This window comes from Meleagris gallopavo, chromosome 2 (genome assembly GCF_000146605.3).
Source record: "Meleagris gallopavo isolate NT-WF06-2002-E0010 breed Aviagen turkey brand Nicholas breeding stock chromosome 2, Turkey_5.1, whole genome shotgun sequence".
Lineage (NCBI taxonomy): Eukaryota > Metazoa > Chordata > Aves > Galliformes > Phasianidae > Meleagris > Meleagris gallopavo.
The window spans coordinates 7,716,470-7,735,299 of record NC_015012.2 but is presented as its reverse complement, the minus strand read 5'-3'; the positions used below and the strand labels follow the sequence as shown (position 1 = coordinate 7,735,299).

General features: G+C 43.3%; 1 protein-coding gene across 9 annotated transcripts in view; it reads left to right on the top strand.

Moving 5' to 3' along the window:
* EHBP1 (EH domain binding protein 1) overlaps positions 1-18,830 on the top strand; it is a 190,508-nt gene that overhangs the window by 128,369 nt on the left and 43,309 nt on the right. For all 9 annotated transcript variants that reach the window (XM_019612557.2, XM_031552304.1, XM_010706463.3 and 6 more), the window contains 2 exons: positions 546-1,457; positions 3,257-3,400. In XM_019612557.2, coding sequence (XP_019468102.1) covers positions 546-1,457; positions 3,257-3,400 — 1,056 coding nt within the window. The remainder of the gene's footprint in view (positions 1-545; positions 1,458-3,256; positions 3,401-18,830) is intronic.

Genomic DNA, 18,830 nt, shown 5'->3' with positions numbered 1-18,830 from the left:
TCTTTGCTCCTTATCTTAAAAAGCCATCCTTTGTTGCTTTTTTTTTTTTTTGTTCCAAGTCTCACACTTTTTTCCATTTGCTTGTTTTCTGCGACTGGAGTAAGAACCAGTGAAGGTGCCATGGGAGACTTTCCTAACTCAAATACAAGGAGATTTACACTGCAGTTTCATGAATGTCTTTTTAGTAACGAAAGTGGCATTAGTTTGAGTAACAAGATTTATTGTGGTATAGGAGCATGCTAGGAATATTCAGAACAATGTCTTTGGATTGGATGTCTTTGTGAGTCGTATCCCCTTGATCTGCACTACCATGAAGATACCCCAGGAGATATCTAGAATCCATCAGGAAAGATTGATGAGTTCAGATGGGGCCGTGCAATGAAAAATAGTAAATACAAGCCCACTGCAATGAAACCAAAAGAATAAGTGGTAATAGAGGCGAGTCCATACTGTTCCTGTAGCACTGTAGCATGTTTGTTTGATTGAAATGTTATGACAGGTAAGAAAGCGCTGTATTATAACCTCTGTTTTGCCTCTTTTTAAAGGCGTACGATGGGTTTGCCAGCTTAGGAATATCACGACTGCTGGAGCCTTCTGACATGGTTCTGTTGGCAATCCCCGACAAGCTGACCGTTATGACCTATCTCTATCAAATACGGGCGCATTTCTGCGGCCAGGAGTTGAATGTGGTTCAAATAGAGGAGAACAGCAGTAAAAGCACATATAAAGTGGGTAACTACGAAACAGACACCAACAGCTCCGTGGACCAGGAGAAGTTCTACGCAGAACTGAGCGACCTGAAGCGGCAGCCTGAGCTGCAGGCGCCGGACGGCGGCCTGGCGGACTTTGCCTCTCAGGATGACTCTGTGTTTGTGAACGACAGCGGGGTCGGGGAATCCGAAAGCGAGCATCAGACACCTGATGACCACTTAAGCCCAAGCACAGCTTCCCCTTCCTCTCGCAGGACTCGAAGTGACACAGACCCGCAAAAGTCCCAGCAGAGCTCTGGAAGGACTTCTGCCTCTGAAGAAGTTGGGAAGTGCAGCAGTACGGATACAGCACAAGCGCAGCCCGTGGTGGGAAGGAAGAAATTGCTGAAAGCTGACACTTTAGACTTAAGTGACTTGGCACATGTCAGTGATCAAAAAGAGGATGTATCTCCCACAATTGCTTGTGAAGATAACGACAAAAAAAGACACCAGAGTTCAGACAACACCGTTGGCTTCTCAGAGCAGAAAAGGCTGGGACATATGGGATCCCCAGAGAGTGTGAGAGAAGATCCTGGATCACGTGGCATGAAGCAGAGTTTATCTCCTACTTCTAACCTTGGATACTTTTATAAGGATATGGATCTTGCAAAGAAAACGTGTACTTCTCCAAGGCAAGCTGAATCTGATTCTGACAGCGATGCCAGAATGACTTCAAATCATGCAGATCCAGCTGCAAAGGCAGCCCAGGTAAGAGACTGCAACTTTCCGTGTCCCTTGAGTCAGCACAGGGATTCTATTTGAGTCGTTCCTTGGTGGTAAGGTGGGTAGTACACACTGCCATTGTTGGGCAGTAGGTATGTTTTGACAAGTAGGTGATGCTGAAAAAGCCATTCAGTGAAAAATGAATTTATAGGACTTGTCCTATCCCCTCAGAGTGGCAATGCCTTTCTTTGAAATATTGCATGCTATAGCATAAACTCAAAAAAAAAACAAAAAACAAAACTTATCCGTTCATTGAGCCATATTCAAAAAATGTCAGTTTTTAATGACTTGAAATATCCAAACATATTTCCAAATCTTATCTGAGAAACCACACAGCCTTGTGAACATAGCCTGTGATGGTGAGGTAGAAACTCCAGAATATTAAATTATGCTGTTCACTGAATGGCCTTAGGCGTGTTTCTTAACCACAATATCATTTTCCTTTCTATAAAGATAAAAGGTGTATGCCCACCTACCTTGCAGATTTATTGTGAGGATGAAAGTTGAATATTATACAAACACTAAGCATTATCAGTAAATAGTATCAATCACAAAAATATGTAAAAAATTTTATCAGCCCTGTTTACAAAAATCCCAATTTTACCCCATGAAAAACTTTCTTTAGTTTTAGCTTGGTTTGGCTTTGTGCCATTAGTTGTGATAAGAGAAGAATACAGCCAGTCTCTTGGCATTGTAGATTGCTTCAAACATTTTTACATTTTTTCCCAAGTAAGCACCACGAGGATTCGCTTTATTGCAAGAGAAGCAGCCCACAGATGGGTGATAATGGCCAAATATTACTTGCAAAGCCAGCTAATTTCTTTCCTTTAATCACGAGTGGAGCCTTGTGACATTTGCTTTCTTCAACCTTGAGTACCAGATGAGAAAGGAATGATGTGACCCCACATGGAACACAGAGTCGTGCAGCAGGGAGGGATGGGGTCTGTTATGAGATTTTCATGTGCAAGGTTGTAGGACAAGATGGCTTTGGAGACTTTTTCCTGTTACTTGTCCTCTGTGTATCTGTACATCTTAATGAAATCTCAGATGCCTCAGTCTTAAACCTGAATGCTTGCTCGTTGTTGCTTAGTCTCGGCTGTTTCAATTTCCATCTGGTGGAGGAAGAGCACAACCTTCAACGTCTCTTCCAACTCCATACATTTCCCAGAATCTTCACTGTTTAGCTTGACTAAGAAGTCAGCACTTGGGAGTTTGGAGCTCACTTTGCCCATGCAGAAGTCCTCCTTCCATTGCTTCTGCTCTGCAGGGTCATCAGTCACATGCATGAAGAAGGGGCTTTCATTAAATATGAAGTAGGAACAGATATTTTTGCAGGCTGTTTTCTCTTGTACCCAGCCTCTTTGTGTTCAGTTTAAGTTAGAAATGAACGACACCCATATAAGTAGCCAACGAAGCATTATATTTGCATACATATTAAAGTAAATAAGTAAACACATAGCACATTTAACATGGTTACCTTCCATGAAACCAATTATTTTTTTCCACAGTTGCAGTTTAAAGGCGTTAAATGTTGATAGAAATTAAGTTTTAAGGGGAAGGGAGAGAAATCTATTTACATTATAAAGGCCTGTGAGTTTTGTTTTAATTTTACATTTTGATTATCGTTACTTTTCATTTCTGCAGTGCTCTGTCACCTCGTGAAGCTATAATCCATGTGACTCCTGATCTTTATTATATAGGAAAGCTCCTGGCTACTAACTACTGTGTAAATGTTAAATACCCTGAGGCTACCTTGCTGTTAATTATATTTCTTTATTTTTAAGCAACGAATGTTGTCAAGACAGGAAGAACTTAAAGAACGAGCAAGAGTTCTGCTTGAGCAAGCAAGAAGAGATGCAGCTTTAAAGGCAGGGAATAAGCAGCTAACCAATACGATCATCCCAGCCCGCAGTAAGCAGCTGAATGATGTAAGAAACGTTGGCCAGTGTGGCAGTTTACAGTTAAAATTTCCTGTGCTCGTTGATGTTTTTGTGGGAAACACGTTTGCAGAACCTTTCTTTTCCGCACTGTGTCCCGGTGCTCTGGTTAGCCGTGTGCCCTCCGTGCACCTTACAAGCCTGTTTATCCTGCTGCTGCAGCCGGCAGGCTGGTGCCTTACCCTGCACTGGAGGCGGAGGTCTGGGAGCACCTTCTTTGATTGGCACTGCAGCTTCGAATAGGGTGAAAACAAAAGTTACTTGTTAAATGATAGTGGAGTAATTTATGCTATTTTTGATTGCTTCTTTTTTTTCACTTAATGTAAATGCGTTTCCCGAGCCTGTGATGTCAACTGCTTGCTGCTTCATAAGTGTTAGCGCAGTGAATGAGCTGCTTGTGACAGTCTTGTAAAAGAGTTGATGGGACAATTCCTTTTTATCACGAAAGTTGATTATGCTGGTGAGGTGGGAAAGTGGAGCTGGGGAATGAGCTCCAGTGTGGAAGCAGCTATGGTTGCATCTCCGTTGGCCTCAGTGGTGACCTGGAAGGATGCGTACTCTCTGGAGATGAAAGCCAATTAATTTTTATGCAAACCTTCGCAATGTGGGTTTTGTGATTCTAACTATTGTGTATTAGAGACTGTACTGGCAACTAAGAATGCAAATGTATCTGAAAAATAATGATACGGAGAAAGGCTGGAGTTTTTACTGCTTTGCATCTTGAGAGGCTAGTCCTGAGGGACAGATTCAGCTTTTTATATAAACGGGATCTCACAATCAGAAAATGAAGACAATGATTTACACATCTTATTTCATTCTCAGCTATCTTGGGTCCACGCTGGACATTTTTTTTCCCATCACTAATTCCCCTGCAAACTGCAAATATTTCTCTTCTCTTTTTTTTTTCTTCAAAATATATTCACATATACGTACAGATCTTACTTGTCCAATGATGGTATAACAATATGTAAAAATTGTCACAATTGTTTCATGTTTGACTGCTTTCCTAAATAAGTCTAGCTTAGTATAAATCTCATACTGGATTTATTTCCTTTTTTTTAATTTAAACTGTTTTTCATATACCAAACACAGAAGAGAGATGCTAACAGCAACAACTCAAGCAGAATTAACTGTAGTAAAAGCTGCCCAACATTTTCTTCTTACTTTCAAAGTTTTTATAACTTGGCTAGTATTTAATTGTTTGAGCTGAAATTTTCCATGACAGCTCTCTGCCTCAGGGTAAATTTTTGTTTTTGTTTTTTTAACTTCAAAAAAAAAAAAAAAAAAGCTACCTATTGAACCGCTGCTCTGAATTAGGTTGGGTGGAGCATTGCTTTATCCATGTTAAAAATGTCTATTAGGAAAAAGGTTCCATTCCCTTGAAAAGTCTGTTCAGAGCAATTGAAGTTGGGTTAATAGCACGAGATCATTTGAGAGTCTTGAAATTCAGGGAAGTTTGTGTCAGTTGAAATTATCTGTATGGACACAGCACAGTTTAATGCCTTTTACTGTTGCTGTCTTTGTGACCAGAGTCCATTCTGATGCAGATCATAGTATTGGAAAGCAAAACTTTCTTTCTTAGGCTCCAAGTCCTCCTGCTGATGAAATCCAAATGGGAAAAAAATGGAGCTACTGCACTGGCATGCAGAGGAGAGATGCTCCAGATAGATGGCAAGGAGGTAGATGGCAATGCGAACACAGACAAAAATGAAGACTGTGTCTAAGCTGTGAAAGCCAGCTGAATGATGAGAGATAGGGACAAACCTTTCAGGACTAATCAGCCTTGTGCAGTTCAGGTATCTGGCTTAGCCATAGGACCTTACTTCGTTTGTTAGAGAGGCTGCAAAAGAAATTAGATGGAAGCCTGTAGAAAAGAGAAAGACTGTCTCTTCAGGCTGCCCTGTAGAGTCAGAATCTCGTGCTGACTTTGTGCTGGAGATGTACCTCAAACTCAACATATTCAAGTTGGCAGAGTCCTCAATTTCTGGTTTCCAAACAAGATTATCGGGGTCTGACTTCTGAAAGTTTTGAATGCAGTTAGCTGTAGCTAAGCCAAGAAGAACCAGTATGAGGTGTGCAGATAAAGACTATATGGAGTAAGAACCAGTGTGCAAAAATTTACAGCTAATGTAAATTCCACGTATTCTGATTTTTGGCTTCTTGACTTAGAAAGCTCAGTGTTCTCTTAATGCATTCCACTGGGAAAGATGCATTCGAAAGGGATTGTAATAAATGGATATTGGTATAATATTAATATCTGATATATTGTATAAATGTCATGTGGTATATGTGTCCATACATGTATATGTTCTAGGTGAGGGTGTATGTATGCATTAACATGTATAGATCATACGATACTTTTTTTTTTCTTTCTTGAACTTATTTGATGTTGTTTACTACAGGCCATTGCTTATGTGCTTCTTGGAAAATAGTAAAGACTATTCAGTATTTTGGGGTCATTGAGGTTAATGATAAGAACCTTCACTCAAGCATCTCTTTCTCAGTGCACCTCAGCAGAGTTGTGAGTGTCAGTGTGCAACCTGTGTGCACTAACATGCAGTGTGTTACCACATAGCAGTTCTGGTGATGAGAACAGACTTTTTGTTGCAGGAGTTGGTTTAGACTAATTCGGGGGATTTAGAGAGGGTTTCAAGAGAAAATGGATTAAAACACGAAAACCTAAGTTTAAATAAAAAAACTGTAGATTCCAGGGGCAGTACTTTCAAACGTTGCTCTTCAATTCTGCAGTTGCATCTTTTTTGGTACCTTCATTTAAAGAGCTTTAGGCAGCCTGGCCTTTGGAAATCAGATGCCCCAGCTAAGGTGCAGTCACTAGTTACTTTTGAACATCTTGTCTCATGGGCTTTGCTGTACTGCTTTACATTTGCAATACGAGAACTATGAATTGCTGTTTTCTAAGTAAACAAATGAAAACAATATACAGTGCATGGGGTTGTGTTCCTGCTTGAGGTGAACCAGAGGGACAAAATTTCCAAGTCATAAATATAGCGTTTCTGGTTTGCGCCCACCTGACGTGTGGTAGAAATCTTGGTCTTCTCATGTTTGTGCTCCAGGGTTAGGCCCATATCAGTGTTCTGATGGGCTTTACTTTTTTTTTCCTTTTAGCTCTGACATCAGTGACATTTTTGGAGCAGAAGTTTAAGGTGTTGAATTTGCTCATAGACCTGTCAACTCATTCCCATTTTCCTCAGTACCACGTACTGTCCTGCTCTGCTCTGTGCTGTTGTGGCCTCACCTCAAGCACTGTATGCAGTTTTGAGCATCACAAAACAGGAGAAGAGAAAGACTGTCCCTTCAGGCTGCCCTGTAGAGTCAAAATCCCTTCCAAATGATTATATAATTCTATGATTTCTCATTGTATCCCAAGCTCTATTCTCTTGCCCTTCTTTCCTCGCTCTCTCACTATTTCAGCTGTCTCTCCTGTCCATTTCCTCTGCTTTTTACCTTTTCTTTCTTAATTCCTGTTTTCCTTAATCTTCCTTATTTAGACATATTCCCTCAGTGCCTTCTGCCCCATAATCTCCCATCGTATCTTTAGTCCACTTGATTTAGTCCCTTTGTTCTCAACTGTCTTCCTCTATTTGTAGCATATTAGCCCCATTTCTCCCATTTTTTTTCACTCCTTGCAGCATGGGAGAAGTTTTTCCACTGTTAGATCTGCTCCCTTAGTGCTTCTCAGGAACTCCTGAATCTGCAAAATGTATGTGATCCAATCTGTGTAGAGGTTGCCTGTCTGTAAACTGGTAGACAGATATTTGAAGTTGAAGAAAAGATTACATTGGTCAGAAATTGCTTGAAAGCATGTTCATGTGTTGGGAGGATCATAGGTATGTCCTTAAAATTGATGCAGCCTTTTGGAGACTGGAAGTTAACTGAAGAGCTGTATTGAACAGACTAACAGACTTACTGATCCCCTTATGGATGCCATTTCTCTGGTAGAACTACAAACAGCCCAGCCTCTCTTCTAGCTTTCTTGATGTAGATGTGCATGCAGTGACTCTTTTAGAGATGCTTTTGTCATTTCCAATCTGGTATAGCAGCTGTAGTCACTTAGCTTTTAACCAAGAGAGCATTTTTATTAGCTTACTCACTTCTATTTAACTCCTCTCATGATGACCTATAGAGTGCTGGGATGGACAGAACTAATCCCACCAGATGCTCTAAAGCACAAACTTGTGGTGATGGTTGCTAACAGCAAGGGGTTGCTTGGGATGAGATGCTGGAAAGGTGAGGAGGCTGGAGCTGGTCTGTGCTACCTACCTGGTGAACTGGCAGCCAGAGGGGACCAAAACAAATGGGATGTACTAAGGAGATGTAGAGCTTAAATGTCTTTGCAGCGGGGAGTCCTCACTTCCAGAATGGGGAGTGGAATGCATGGAGGCTGAATCTCAGCACAGCTGCACCATCAGCAAATAATCTGGAAGGCCAGTGGCAAAATGTTTGTCTTATGCTCCTTTAATGACTGGTCCACGTAAAGAATGGAAATGTACTGCAGCTGTCATTTACTCTGTAAACTCAAATGGTTACGATTGTGGAGTCAGTATGATTACAGAGAATGGAATTAAGAGTTAAGAAATTCACAGGCAACTTTAATTAACCTTCTTTGTGTATATGCATTATGATGCAGTCTTTAATTATGTGATCGCATACTGTTTTCCCCAAAGCATTTGTGTCTCATTTAGCTCAGAGGATTGAGGTGATGGAGCAGGCAGTTTGTCCAGAGGACCTCTGTCCCTTTGGTAGGAAGATATACAGCAAGCGAAGTGGGGATTGCAAGGAGCAAGAGGATGAGGTCACGGCTTGAAAGAGTTAAATGTGAGATGGCCTTTGCCTCAGAGTTCCTCAGTGCTACTGAGTGTTCTGAACCACACTTCCTCCGAGCAGTCATTAATTGTGCATCTTTCCTTTTTGGATGGCCATTTGAGGTGAAAGTTTAATTTGCAGATGTATTGAGCTTCCATGTCTGTCAGGGAAATCAATTGGAGCTGTGCTTTAGACTTACAAAGGGCTGCATGAAGCTTAGTATGCTGAGAAAAGCAGGTAATAGACTTCCCAGAGTATGCACTCAGTGTTAGTTCCTGCTAGCTGTGTCTCTCCGTCTCAGTTCCCAGCCAAAGAAGAGGGTAATAACACTACCACAGGGTGCTGGGAGAGGAGAATGCCATTAATATTTTTAAGGCACTTAAATACCATAATTAAACTGTAGAAAAGGCCTTGAAGAAATTAATAGTTCTGTCTGTTCAGTAAGATTTGAATATTGTATAGTAAGGAATGGTGTGACTTATTGATGGGTCTGTGTATGGAACAGTGAAAGTAAACCAATATTGGACACTGCTGGGTAGAGCTCAGCTCTAGGCTGAAGATGGGTGAGATCGGGAACAGCTAAAGGTCGTCCCACAGCAAGGCTCTGTCTTCAAAGGGGTGAAAATTAAGATTATGCCAATCAGTCTTCCTTCTGACATCTCTGAAATGATGTCTTGAAGCCTTTCAACTGGTATTTGCAAGGCAGACAGCTTTAGCAGAGGATGTCATATAGCATGGCACTCATGTGAGATGGAGCTCATCTGGGAGAGGTTATGGTTGTCTTGCAGACACTGACCAGCAATCACTCCTGAAGTTATTGCGATTTTGCACAAGCCAAGGATTTCTTCTTAGTGAATTTAGGTGTAGGACTGGGCCCTTCATATGGTCTTGGCAAAGATTTTGAGTATTTAGAATCTAGTATTTGTTCTGGGACGTAGGAATGATACCCACAGGGAGTTCCTCTATCTTTTGCCTCCCATGAAAATAGTAATTCTTTCTTTACAGTGGCATTGTAAGAGACTCTATTTGTAAAATAAGTATTTAAAACCATATGAATGCTAATTACAAGAGGTTTTTTTTTCAGAGAGCAGTTCTGACACTGCTACTGTGCTCACATGCAACTATTGCTAGCCTGCTTTCTCGGGAGAAAGATGTGGTTCTACTTACCTCTACTACCATTATTTCATATTTATTCAATTTGAATGACAGCTATAGTTGCCTACATATATATTAAAAAAAAAAAAAATTTGAAAGAGCAGTGAGGTCTGCATTCAGCTTTTGTAGTAGAATATGGAGATGTGAAGCTGTTACCTCCAACCATGCAGACATTGCCTGTACAGAGGGCAGCAGGAAAGGGTTCTGCCATGAGATTGTTTCTTTCTGCTCAGAGTATTGCTTTTTGTTACTCGCCTCCTCAAAGGACTTGTTGTGGCTGTATCTAATTCGTGTTTAATAAGGTTTTTCTACTTCAGGTGTCAATCTGTTTTGCCCATTACTTTCCATTTTCATAAATATTTGAGTGCAAAATGATAGCAGTTTTTGCATCCACAGTGGCTGGGTGGAAATGGAAGTCTTTTTAGAAGAGCTCCAGAAACCAACAAAACCTGAAATGAGATGGTTTTGTATACTCTTTAATTGTGATTGCATACATTTGCACAGATACAGGATATTCCAGCTGCAATAAAATAAAAGTAAGGGATTCTTTTCCTGAGTAAGTGCTCAGGAAAAAAAAAACACCTTTATTAAGCAGTTTGATTTATTGATCATGTCCTGCAAAAACCTTCTATACTCTGAGCAAATAAACGCCAACTGTCCTTCTCTGCTATGTGACCATGAGGTAAACCGTAGTCAGTATTAGCAGAAATGGCACAGAATACAAGTTCTGAGCACACAATGAAATAGGATGTTTTAATGTAAAAGATGCCTTAAAAACAAGTTAGCACTGCAAGTATTCTTTCCTCCAAATATTTAATGGATTCTTGAAAATGAGTATCCAATACATTATTCAGTAATTTGTATTTATACCTGAAATCAAATTCCCTGCTTCTGTTGCATTAGGAAAACCATCTAGATCATCAGTGGAATTGTTTGCAGTCTCCCTAGCTAGAAAGTAAATGGCTGTAATTGAGGTGATAGCATTAATTCGTGTAAAAGAACATGACCCAAGTTATTCCTGTTTTGGTTTTGAAGGAGAGAGGGAGAAGTTGGTCTTTATTAATTAAACATCTAACCTAAATGTATTGAGGTGTAGGGCTTTGCAGATGGCAACCTTGGTCCTTTAATAATAATTGGAAAATATCGATTGAAAGAAGACTAGCCTGTCATGCTGATAATTGTGACCAGATTTAGATACGATCACTAGATCTTCCTGAGATTGCAAAGAAGCAGTTACCATTTAATTGGTAAAAAGATTGAACATTATTTTGGTAATCCCAAAGCTTTGGTAACTTATTCCCCGTTGTTCATTTATATGTCTAGTAGGTATACCACTATAAAGTGGTTAAATATGGTTTAAGCTGATAAGACTGTGTTATATAGTATTTACATTTCATGAGCATCCCAAGTTTTATAGCTGTTTTAACAATATACTTCTCTTTAAATGCAGGTTAGATCTGCTGGCTGAACACTTCAAAACCACAACTGAACTGATAGTTAGTCTGTATAATGGCACGCTAAGGCTGAGATAGCCTGATGGCAAGAACAGTCCGAAGGGTTTTAGTTACCGCTGCTCGTGACGTGAAAACTGAAAATACTCTGTAACTTCCCAGGAGGTTTCTGTGTCTTTTGGCTTTGTATTTGGTCTGTTTAAGCTCTTCCTGACTATGAAGCTGTAATATTTCAAGAAATAGTACTGAGGACACCCCTCTGACGTAGCTGGGAAAATAAATCAATTAGTGCAAGTAAAAGCAGTTCTAAGAGGAATTAGTATGCATTGTCGTTTTTATAGCGGGAGGGATTTCATGAATGGAGTGTAACCTCTGATAATGCGAGGCAGATGTTACGCAGTTGGAGTTTAGTTACAAATGCTTGAGATTGTCAGCTGGATTTTATTGGTGTTATTTCCATAACTCACATCTGTTTACGCCAGTTAAGCACCAAATATAAGCGCACTGTTATTGATTCCATGTGTGTAATTTCAAGGTGCTGTGTGCTCTGCAGCCATAGTGCTAACTTGCACACTCACACAGAATTTCCCAGCTGAGCTTTCAGATGTCTGAACACCAGTTCAAAACCTCGAAGCATTTTCTCTCCATTTATAACTGCTAGCCCCCCAAAAAGGAGGTCTCGGAGTTTCAGGGCCCTCGGCTGTGTGTGAGGTGAGCCCCAGCTTCCTCTGCATCTCGAATGCTCTTTCCATACTGCCGCTAATAACCACGGCCGCTTTATGCGTGGATGTTCAGCGCACGCTGTTGTGAATCCCAGGATGATATCGCCATCACTTAGAGCTGTATTTTGCATCGCCTATTCTCTTTCTGCTCAGCATGCACAAGGGTAGAGTTAAAATCTTTATTCAGTTCATTTAAAAATGTTTCTTTTGTTCTCCTTATCATGTTCTGGCTTTCCCAAGGATATATGCCTTGAACGAAAAGTCACATGTGCATTACTAATTGTGTGCCATTGTATTTACAGTTCCTAGTGGTGGCACTGTGAAGCTACTAATTCTTTTGCTTCACTTGATGTAAAATAATCTGAGTGTCTTTGATAGCAGTGAAACAGTATTAATTGTTTTGTACATTTCTTGGTCACTCTTCTTAGGTGGTCTTCATAATCTATTAGAACTTTCAGCCAGATTTTTGTAATGTCATGCCTCCAGCAGTGATTAAATTGGTAATTAATGAACAGGCCTTGGCAACATAAACCACATCCCGTTAATTTTCCCTTTTGAGTTTTTAGAAGTTGTCGTCTCTGTCGGAAAGCGTTGCGCCACCTCGCTACAGCCCCTTGGCATCAAACCACGACGGCCTGATTTTTTGCAGCCATTAGTAGATCAGAGCAGTAATTTCACAGTATTTTGGTCAGGGTAATTATGGTACCAAGTACCGAGCAGAGTCGGGAATTCACACAAGAAGTCCAGAAATACCAGGTGAGCTTCCTCGTGTTCACTGGGACGTTATGATCAGTTTAATTGGGCTCTGTTTGATTCCGGCCGCGGAGGCTCTTTGTGCCGCGGCACCGCGGCCACTTTCCGCTCCGGTGTTGCTGACCCGCACTGACAGCCCTGCGGCAGCGCCCGGCCCTTTGAAGTGGGGCTCTGTGCAGAGGGCGCCTACAAAAAAAGGGAGAAGCCAGGGAAGAGGTTACTGTAGCAAAGCTGTGCCGCGGCCCCTGCACGGAGCGGGACCCCAGCGAGAACCAGCGGGTGCGCCGGTCGTCCTTCGGGGCCGGCTGCAGGTGGAGGGCCCTCAGCTGCGCGTCGGGCACAGTCAGGTTGCAGTAGTCACTTGCCTGTTGGCTCTGGAGTGAAAGGACTGTCACTGGTCACTTCTCCCGAAGCCTTAATGAAACCAAATAGTTTGCTGCGGGTTCGGGTCTAACCGTCGGGGTGTTTCAGGCAGCCTTGTCAGTTGATGTTCATGAATTGACTTGAACGGAGATCAAAGTGTTTCTCAAAATGGAGAATCGGGGAGAGAGACAGCTCCTTCAATCGCACCACAAGAGCTAATCAAGCCATCAGTTCTTTATGCGCTCTGCGTGCCTTTAGCGTTTAATACCCAATGGTTTGTCAGGACAAATTGAAATTGCGGGGCTGGGGGGGCACGCTGCAAACAAAGTGGGTGAAATGCGTGCTTCTTCCTCGCAGGGGCTCGTTCTGAGAAATTATAACACCCAAATGGAAAACCGCAGCAGGCACTGTTGATTAAATATTTGGGGTCGGGGGGGAAAAGAAAAAAAAAGCGAAGGTAAAGGATTCAATGGGCACTGAATGCCTTCGCGCTGATTAAAGATCCGAGTTTAAAGTGAAAGAGAAACCCATCTCAGCGTGGCTTTTTGTTTCTCTGGTTGCTAATGAACTTTTCTTGCTGCAACATTTTAAATTGGATTCGGGAGATAGTTTTTGGAGTGTCAGCTAAAACAAAGTCATGTGAAAATGCCTCTCTCCCCCCCGCCCCCTTCCTCCCTCTCTCTCTTTTTAATTGATATGATTTAGGCAGAGGAAAATGGTAAGGGGGATTTTTCTATTGCAGAAGCAATTTTTAAGGGATTTAGTCTTATTTAGCCCGAAGGTCTTCACACTAATGAGAGCACTTAAGTTACGTCCAGGCGTTGATTAGACAGCTCATCTATCAACTGGAGCATGAGAATTCGTATTTTAGGGACCCTTTATGCACTATAAACGTATACGCCTTTTTTTAGCGCTTTATATACCATTTTCCACAAATTTTTAATTACCTTCTTTGACATCCAGGGTAGCTGCAGCGCAGCTGGCAGAGCACACATGCTAACAGGGCAGTGCTGTGCATGCAACGAGAGAGAATACCAAACTCAACCCGTGCAAATTGGCGCGCTGAGCACGAGTTGTTACCGGATACATTCCTTGTACCGCCGCCACGGCCCTGAAGGTCTAACGGCATGGATTTGGAGAAGACACAGTTACATGCCTTAAAAAATGCCCATCCACCGCCACCAAGAGTTGGGAGCGCCGACTGTCCCTGTCATTTCTTTGACTGTGTTTAAAACACAATAGCGTCTTAATTATTTTCGGAGCTGCACTGAAAAGTCCAGCTTTTGTAACTTTTTGACATTTCAGATTTAAAAAAAAAAGAAAAAAAAATTAAAACGTTGCCACCAGCTTGCACTATGAGCAGCCTGTAATAACAGTTAAAAAAGCTTTCTGAACTATTTGACAAGATTTCTTAGTGCCGAGGCCATATGCTGTAGCCTTTAAGCTATTTCTTCCTATCAGTTTCATTATCACCTGCCTCTGAGTCTCCAATATCATCAGTAAGCACATGCAGAATCATAATTATGCCATGTACAAGTTCTTTGATAACATGTACAGTTTTCTTCTTAATTCTTTATCAAATGCATTGATCGTGGCATGTGTGCATTGATCCAGGTCCACCATCTGGCTGTGTGTGATAAGCACAGTGGCATCTTTGCATTTCCACTGTCATTCATTGCGCTACAATTTGGCTGCAGGGGAGTAGTGCCTGGGATTAGCCCTGTTCTGCTACTTACTTGCATTTTAAGTTGACACCTCTACAGCGGCTCAGACCACATTACAAACTGAAACACATACGCACGACTTAGTGATGTGACACTCCTCAATAAGCTTACTCCACTAGCTACTCAACAATCTGTAATTGGATTTGTAGGAATAACAGCAAAAGATTTCCTAAGAATTGCTGGGGACAGAAGGTGAAGTTTTCTCATTATTGGCAAAAGGCTAGGTATAGATCCTAGGCGATTGGTATTTTCCATTAAAAACAAGCTGCCAGCAGTTTGCAGGACATTTTCAAAAAAATAAATAAATAAATAAATAAATAAAGAAGAAGAAAAAAGAAGGAACCAGGAAAACAGGAATAGGATGGGGGGAGGTGGGCGCTGCGCTCGCTGCTCGCCCTGCGGCCCCGTGCCCTCCCCGCACCGAGGGCAGCCCCAGGCTGCTCCTGCCCCGCACGTTGCTCCGCTCGCCGAGCGCTTTGTTTCATAACCTGACTTCTTTTTTATTTTTTGGAAATTATAAAGTCAAGTTTACACAAGAGAAAATCCCTTAAGTGGAGCCCTACAAATGTTGACTCCTGCAATGAGTAAGCAGCTTCTTTCCCTCTGCCCGGAACCGGCGTGTTGGAAGGCACCGAATCGCCGCCGCCAGCCCGGTGACCCCAGCCCTGTGTGCACAGCCGCAGGGCGATCCCGGCCCCGCTTTTTGGGTGACGCCACCGGCGTTGGCAGTGGCGGCGATGGGCGTAGCGGGCGGCGGTGCTGGTTGGCCTTAATTACAGAGCAGCAACCTGCAGGCTGGGATGGAAACGCCTCGGTCGCGGTGGGGCTGCGCGGCTCTGAAGGGGTTAAACGGGTTAAATCTTATTTATCTGAATAGAACTGCGGGGCTGTTTTGCAGAATGCGCCAGCACAAATACCTATAGTTCGCTTTGACGTTACAATTTTTTGTTGGTTTCTTTACTTTAAATACTTGAACTGTTAGACCTTTTACTTTTTTCTCTGAGAAAGATGTATTTGTACCAGATTAGAAAAGCTAAACTGTTTCTTTACATTGAATAATCAGCCTGTCATGACAAATCTATCTCCTTCTGCATGAGTAGGTGCCAGTTTGACTAGCTTCTTTTAGGCGCACCCTGGGTTTTAAGCTGGATCCATGTGCATGACTGGCAGTGCATTTGTTGGGCCAGATCTAAGGAGCCAGAGAGCGTTCAGCTCCTTGTTGCCTACAAAAGAGCAGCCAGACAGCCAGCAAGAGGCCTTGGATGCGGCACAAGGTGACACTTACTGAGTCAGCCACTCTTTTATTATTTTTTTTCCACATACATATATTTTTTTTTCTTTCGGTGAACTAAGAATTTACCCTTTTCACAATGGCAGAAGGAATTAAATTGTCAATGGGTTGCTTGTTTGAAGCCAGCACTCTTGACACCAGAAATACTGTACCAAGGGAGCCGTGTGTTTTGTGAAACAAAATAGGCGATAGTAAGAAAGCAATATCTACGTGGCTAACATTTCTTTAAAACAACTTCTGGCTGAGGGAGTTGTTTTTTCCACATGGCAACCACACAGTCCCACTCCGCACTCACACAGCCATGTTTTGCTGGCTGGATTTGGAGTTTTACTTGCATTTTTTCCTACAGCTACCCTGTTGGTGATTCTTTCGGTGTGGGACTTTGGGCTACTCCTGTTTTCATTCCATCTATTCTCATCATCGCCCAGCAGCGCTGGCTGTGAGCTCCTTCTCAGTGACGATGACTGCAATATTCAGTGTTTGAGGCAAATGTTTTTGTGGCAGCTGGCTGTTGGTACTTGTGTAGGAAATGCCCAGGATGGTGGTGCCTTTCCTTCAGCTCTCCCTGCAATCCCACGAGCACCGAGGTGCCGACCCAGCATGGTTTGGTTTGTGCTGTGCACATTTTGCTCGCTACCTGCGCATTTGGAGCTGTTCTGAAACGGCAACAGAGACCAAACAGAAATGTGGTCCCCAGGGTGCTCAAAGATTTAATCTGACCAGATGGGACAAACTTGAGAAAGATTTTGACTTTCCACTCTGTTTTGCAACAAGAAAGGCTGATTTTTTTCCCCCCGTCCTTTCTTTGTTAGGAGAGGCAGAGATCAGGCCATCCCCAGAGAAATGAGCAGGTGTGGCCATTTACAAGCATGTCTGGTTATATTATAAACCAACATGAGAAAAGTTTGCAACGGTTTGAAAAGAGCAGCTAAACAGTTTTAATGTTTCATCCCAAATCCTATTTAGTCAAACAAGAGCCGATCGAGGTCATGGCAAAACCCAGCCTGTCCAAACCTTTAAAGCTTGTGTAATTTTATTTTATTTTTTGTTATTTTTATTCCATCTTCCGTATGAACTGAATAGGTGCATTTTGGTAATCCTTGCCTCTGGACAAGCACAGAAGCCTTTTTCCCTCTGAATGGCTAATAGTAGAGCCATCGTTCCTGCCTGCTGATGAAAGGTGCCGGGCAGTTCTTTCTCTTCAGTATCAGGGCAGAACGCTGTGATTTTGGATCCCTGTCCCATCCGCCATGGTGCTGCTGTGATTTGGATGCAGGGCGTATTGCTGAGCCTAACCCCCTGTCTGTGGGCACCCTTTAAAGGCCAAGTAAACACAGCACATGGGATTTTTTTTTATGGGGAGAGGATAAAACACCATCAGACTGCTGGTGCAAGCTCAGGTCAGATCCTCCCAACATTCTCACCGAGGCCAAGTGGAAGCCCGTGGCAGAGCTTGTGGTCGGTGATGGTTTCTTGGGTTGGTTTTGAGATTGCGGGATTCTGGGCGCTTTCAGGGACGATGCTTTCAGGGTGGGTTCCCCCCCTCGCAACCCCCATCCAGCAGCGTTTCGGGTCGGAATTCACCTTCCCAACCTGGGGCGTCGCTTCTGACCCAAGCAATGTCAGCGCCGGCATCCGCGGCGAGTACAAAAGGGACCCCCTAACGGCGGCAGGGCCAGGGCGCTTCTTAAGATCCAAAGGCTGCCGAAAGAACAATTGGATAAAGTTGGGGATTGGAGGAGCTCGGTTTTCTTGTGCCGGGGAAATGAAGCTCCAGCCCTTTCTCTTCCCATCCCCTTTAAAAGCAGAAGGCTGCTAGGGGGTTGTGGCTGTGTCAAAGCCGCTGGGATGCCACTGCTGATCACTTTAATTACTAGGACTAAGGAGGATAAAATTAAAAGTAGCACCATTGAAGCAGTGGAAGAAAGCTTGCCGAGATGGCGGTGAACTGTGAAATATAAAAATTGCATACCAACACATTTTTCTAGGAGGGAAACAAGGAATTACATTGCTTATTCTTGAGGAGTTTGTCCTTAAATGGTGAAGTTTGCCTTGCTGTGCATCCGCCCGGCCGGTTTTTAGACTACTGCAAAGTAATTGACGGGGAGGGACCGGGTGAACTTCTGTGTCCCTTCGGCATGGCTGGGATGGGGAGGGGTGGGATGGGAACAACTGCTGTGTGCGCGTTTGCAGCTCAGCTTCCTTTGCTGGTGCGGAGCTTCTCTCTGCGGGCTTTTAACTCCTCCGTCCCCTTGTTTTTTTCAGGCGGGAGAATTCCCTGCTCGAGCCTCTCCCCGGCAATTTCCTGGGCAAAACCAAGGGTGGGCAATTAGCGATTTGCTTTTTAGTAATTGTTCTGCGTCTCCACCTGAGCTGCTGTGGTTTAGGTACTTTTTCTGCTCTAAATGCCGTTGTTACTTCCAAGAGCCAAGCTCAGTAACCGGCGGTTCAGATACACGGGTTGAATTGAAGCCATAAATGTGCTGGGTTTCTCTTATCCGCTGGTGATGATTGGCTTAATCAGCACCAACACAAGGCGCAGTAATCTGTGTTTGCTCGCGATCCCCGGGATGCTAATGACCACGCCGTAATTCGGGAGGCAGCTCGGTGCAGGAAGAGAGAGGCCCTGCCTCAAAGCGCCTGGACACGGGGATGGGGCCATCAAACCAGCCGGGGACCCACGGGTTCATTCGTAACAGGAACGGCACGTCGTAGAGAATTGAGCAGTTTTATTCCACGTGAAATTAAATGTAATTAATATCAGGGAATAGCGTGGGTTGGACTCGGAGCGGGCGCTGCGTCAGCTGTCAGGCCGGCTGGAAACGGCATCAAATGGATCTGTTAGAGGCACGGGAGCTTTCCGGCAGTATCCCCTCCCGAACCGGTCGCTGGTGGGACCGTTGCTCTGCGCCTTGCGGGCTGGGAAAGCAAACAAAGCGGCGCGCACGACGCTGCAGGGCCGCGCAGCGGTGTCTGCCGGGGGAAGGACACGGGCAGGAAAGTAAATCACGGCCATCTGATGGGGAATCGGAGTTCTGTCACTCAGGCACGAGATATTGTGCTGTGTCCATACGCTTTGTTTACCGTAGGGTTTTATGAGTTGTAACCTGCCCATGCAAGCTGTTAATGAGGCTAAAT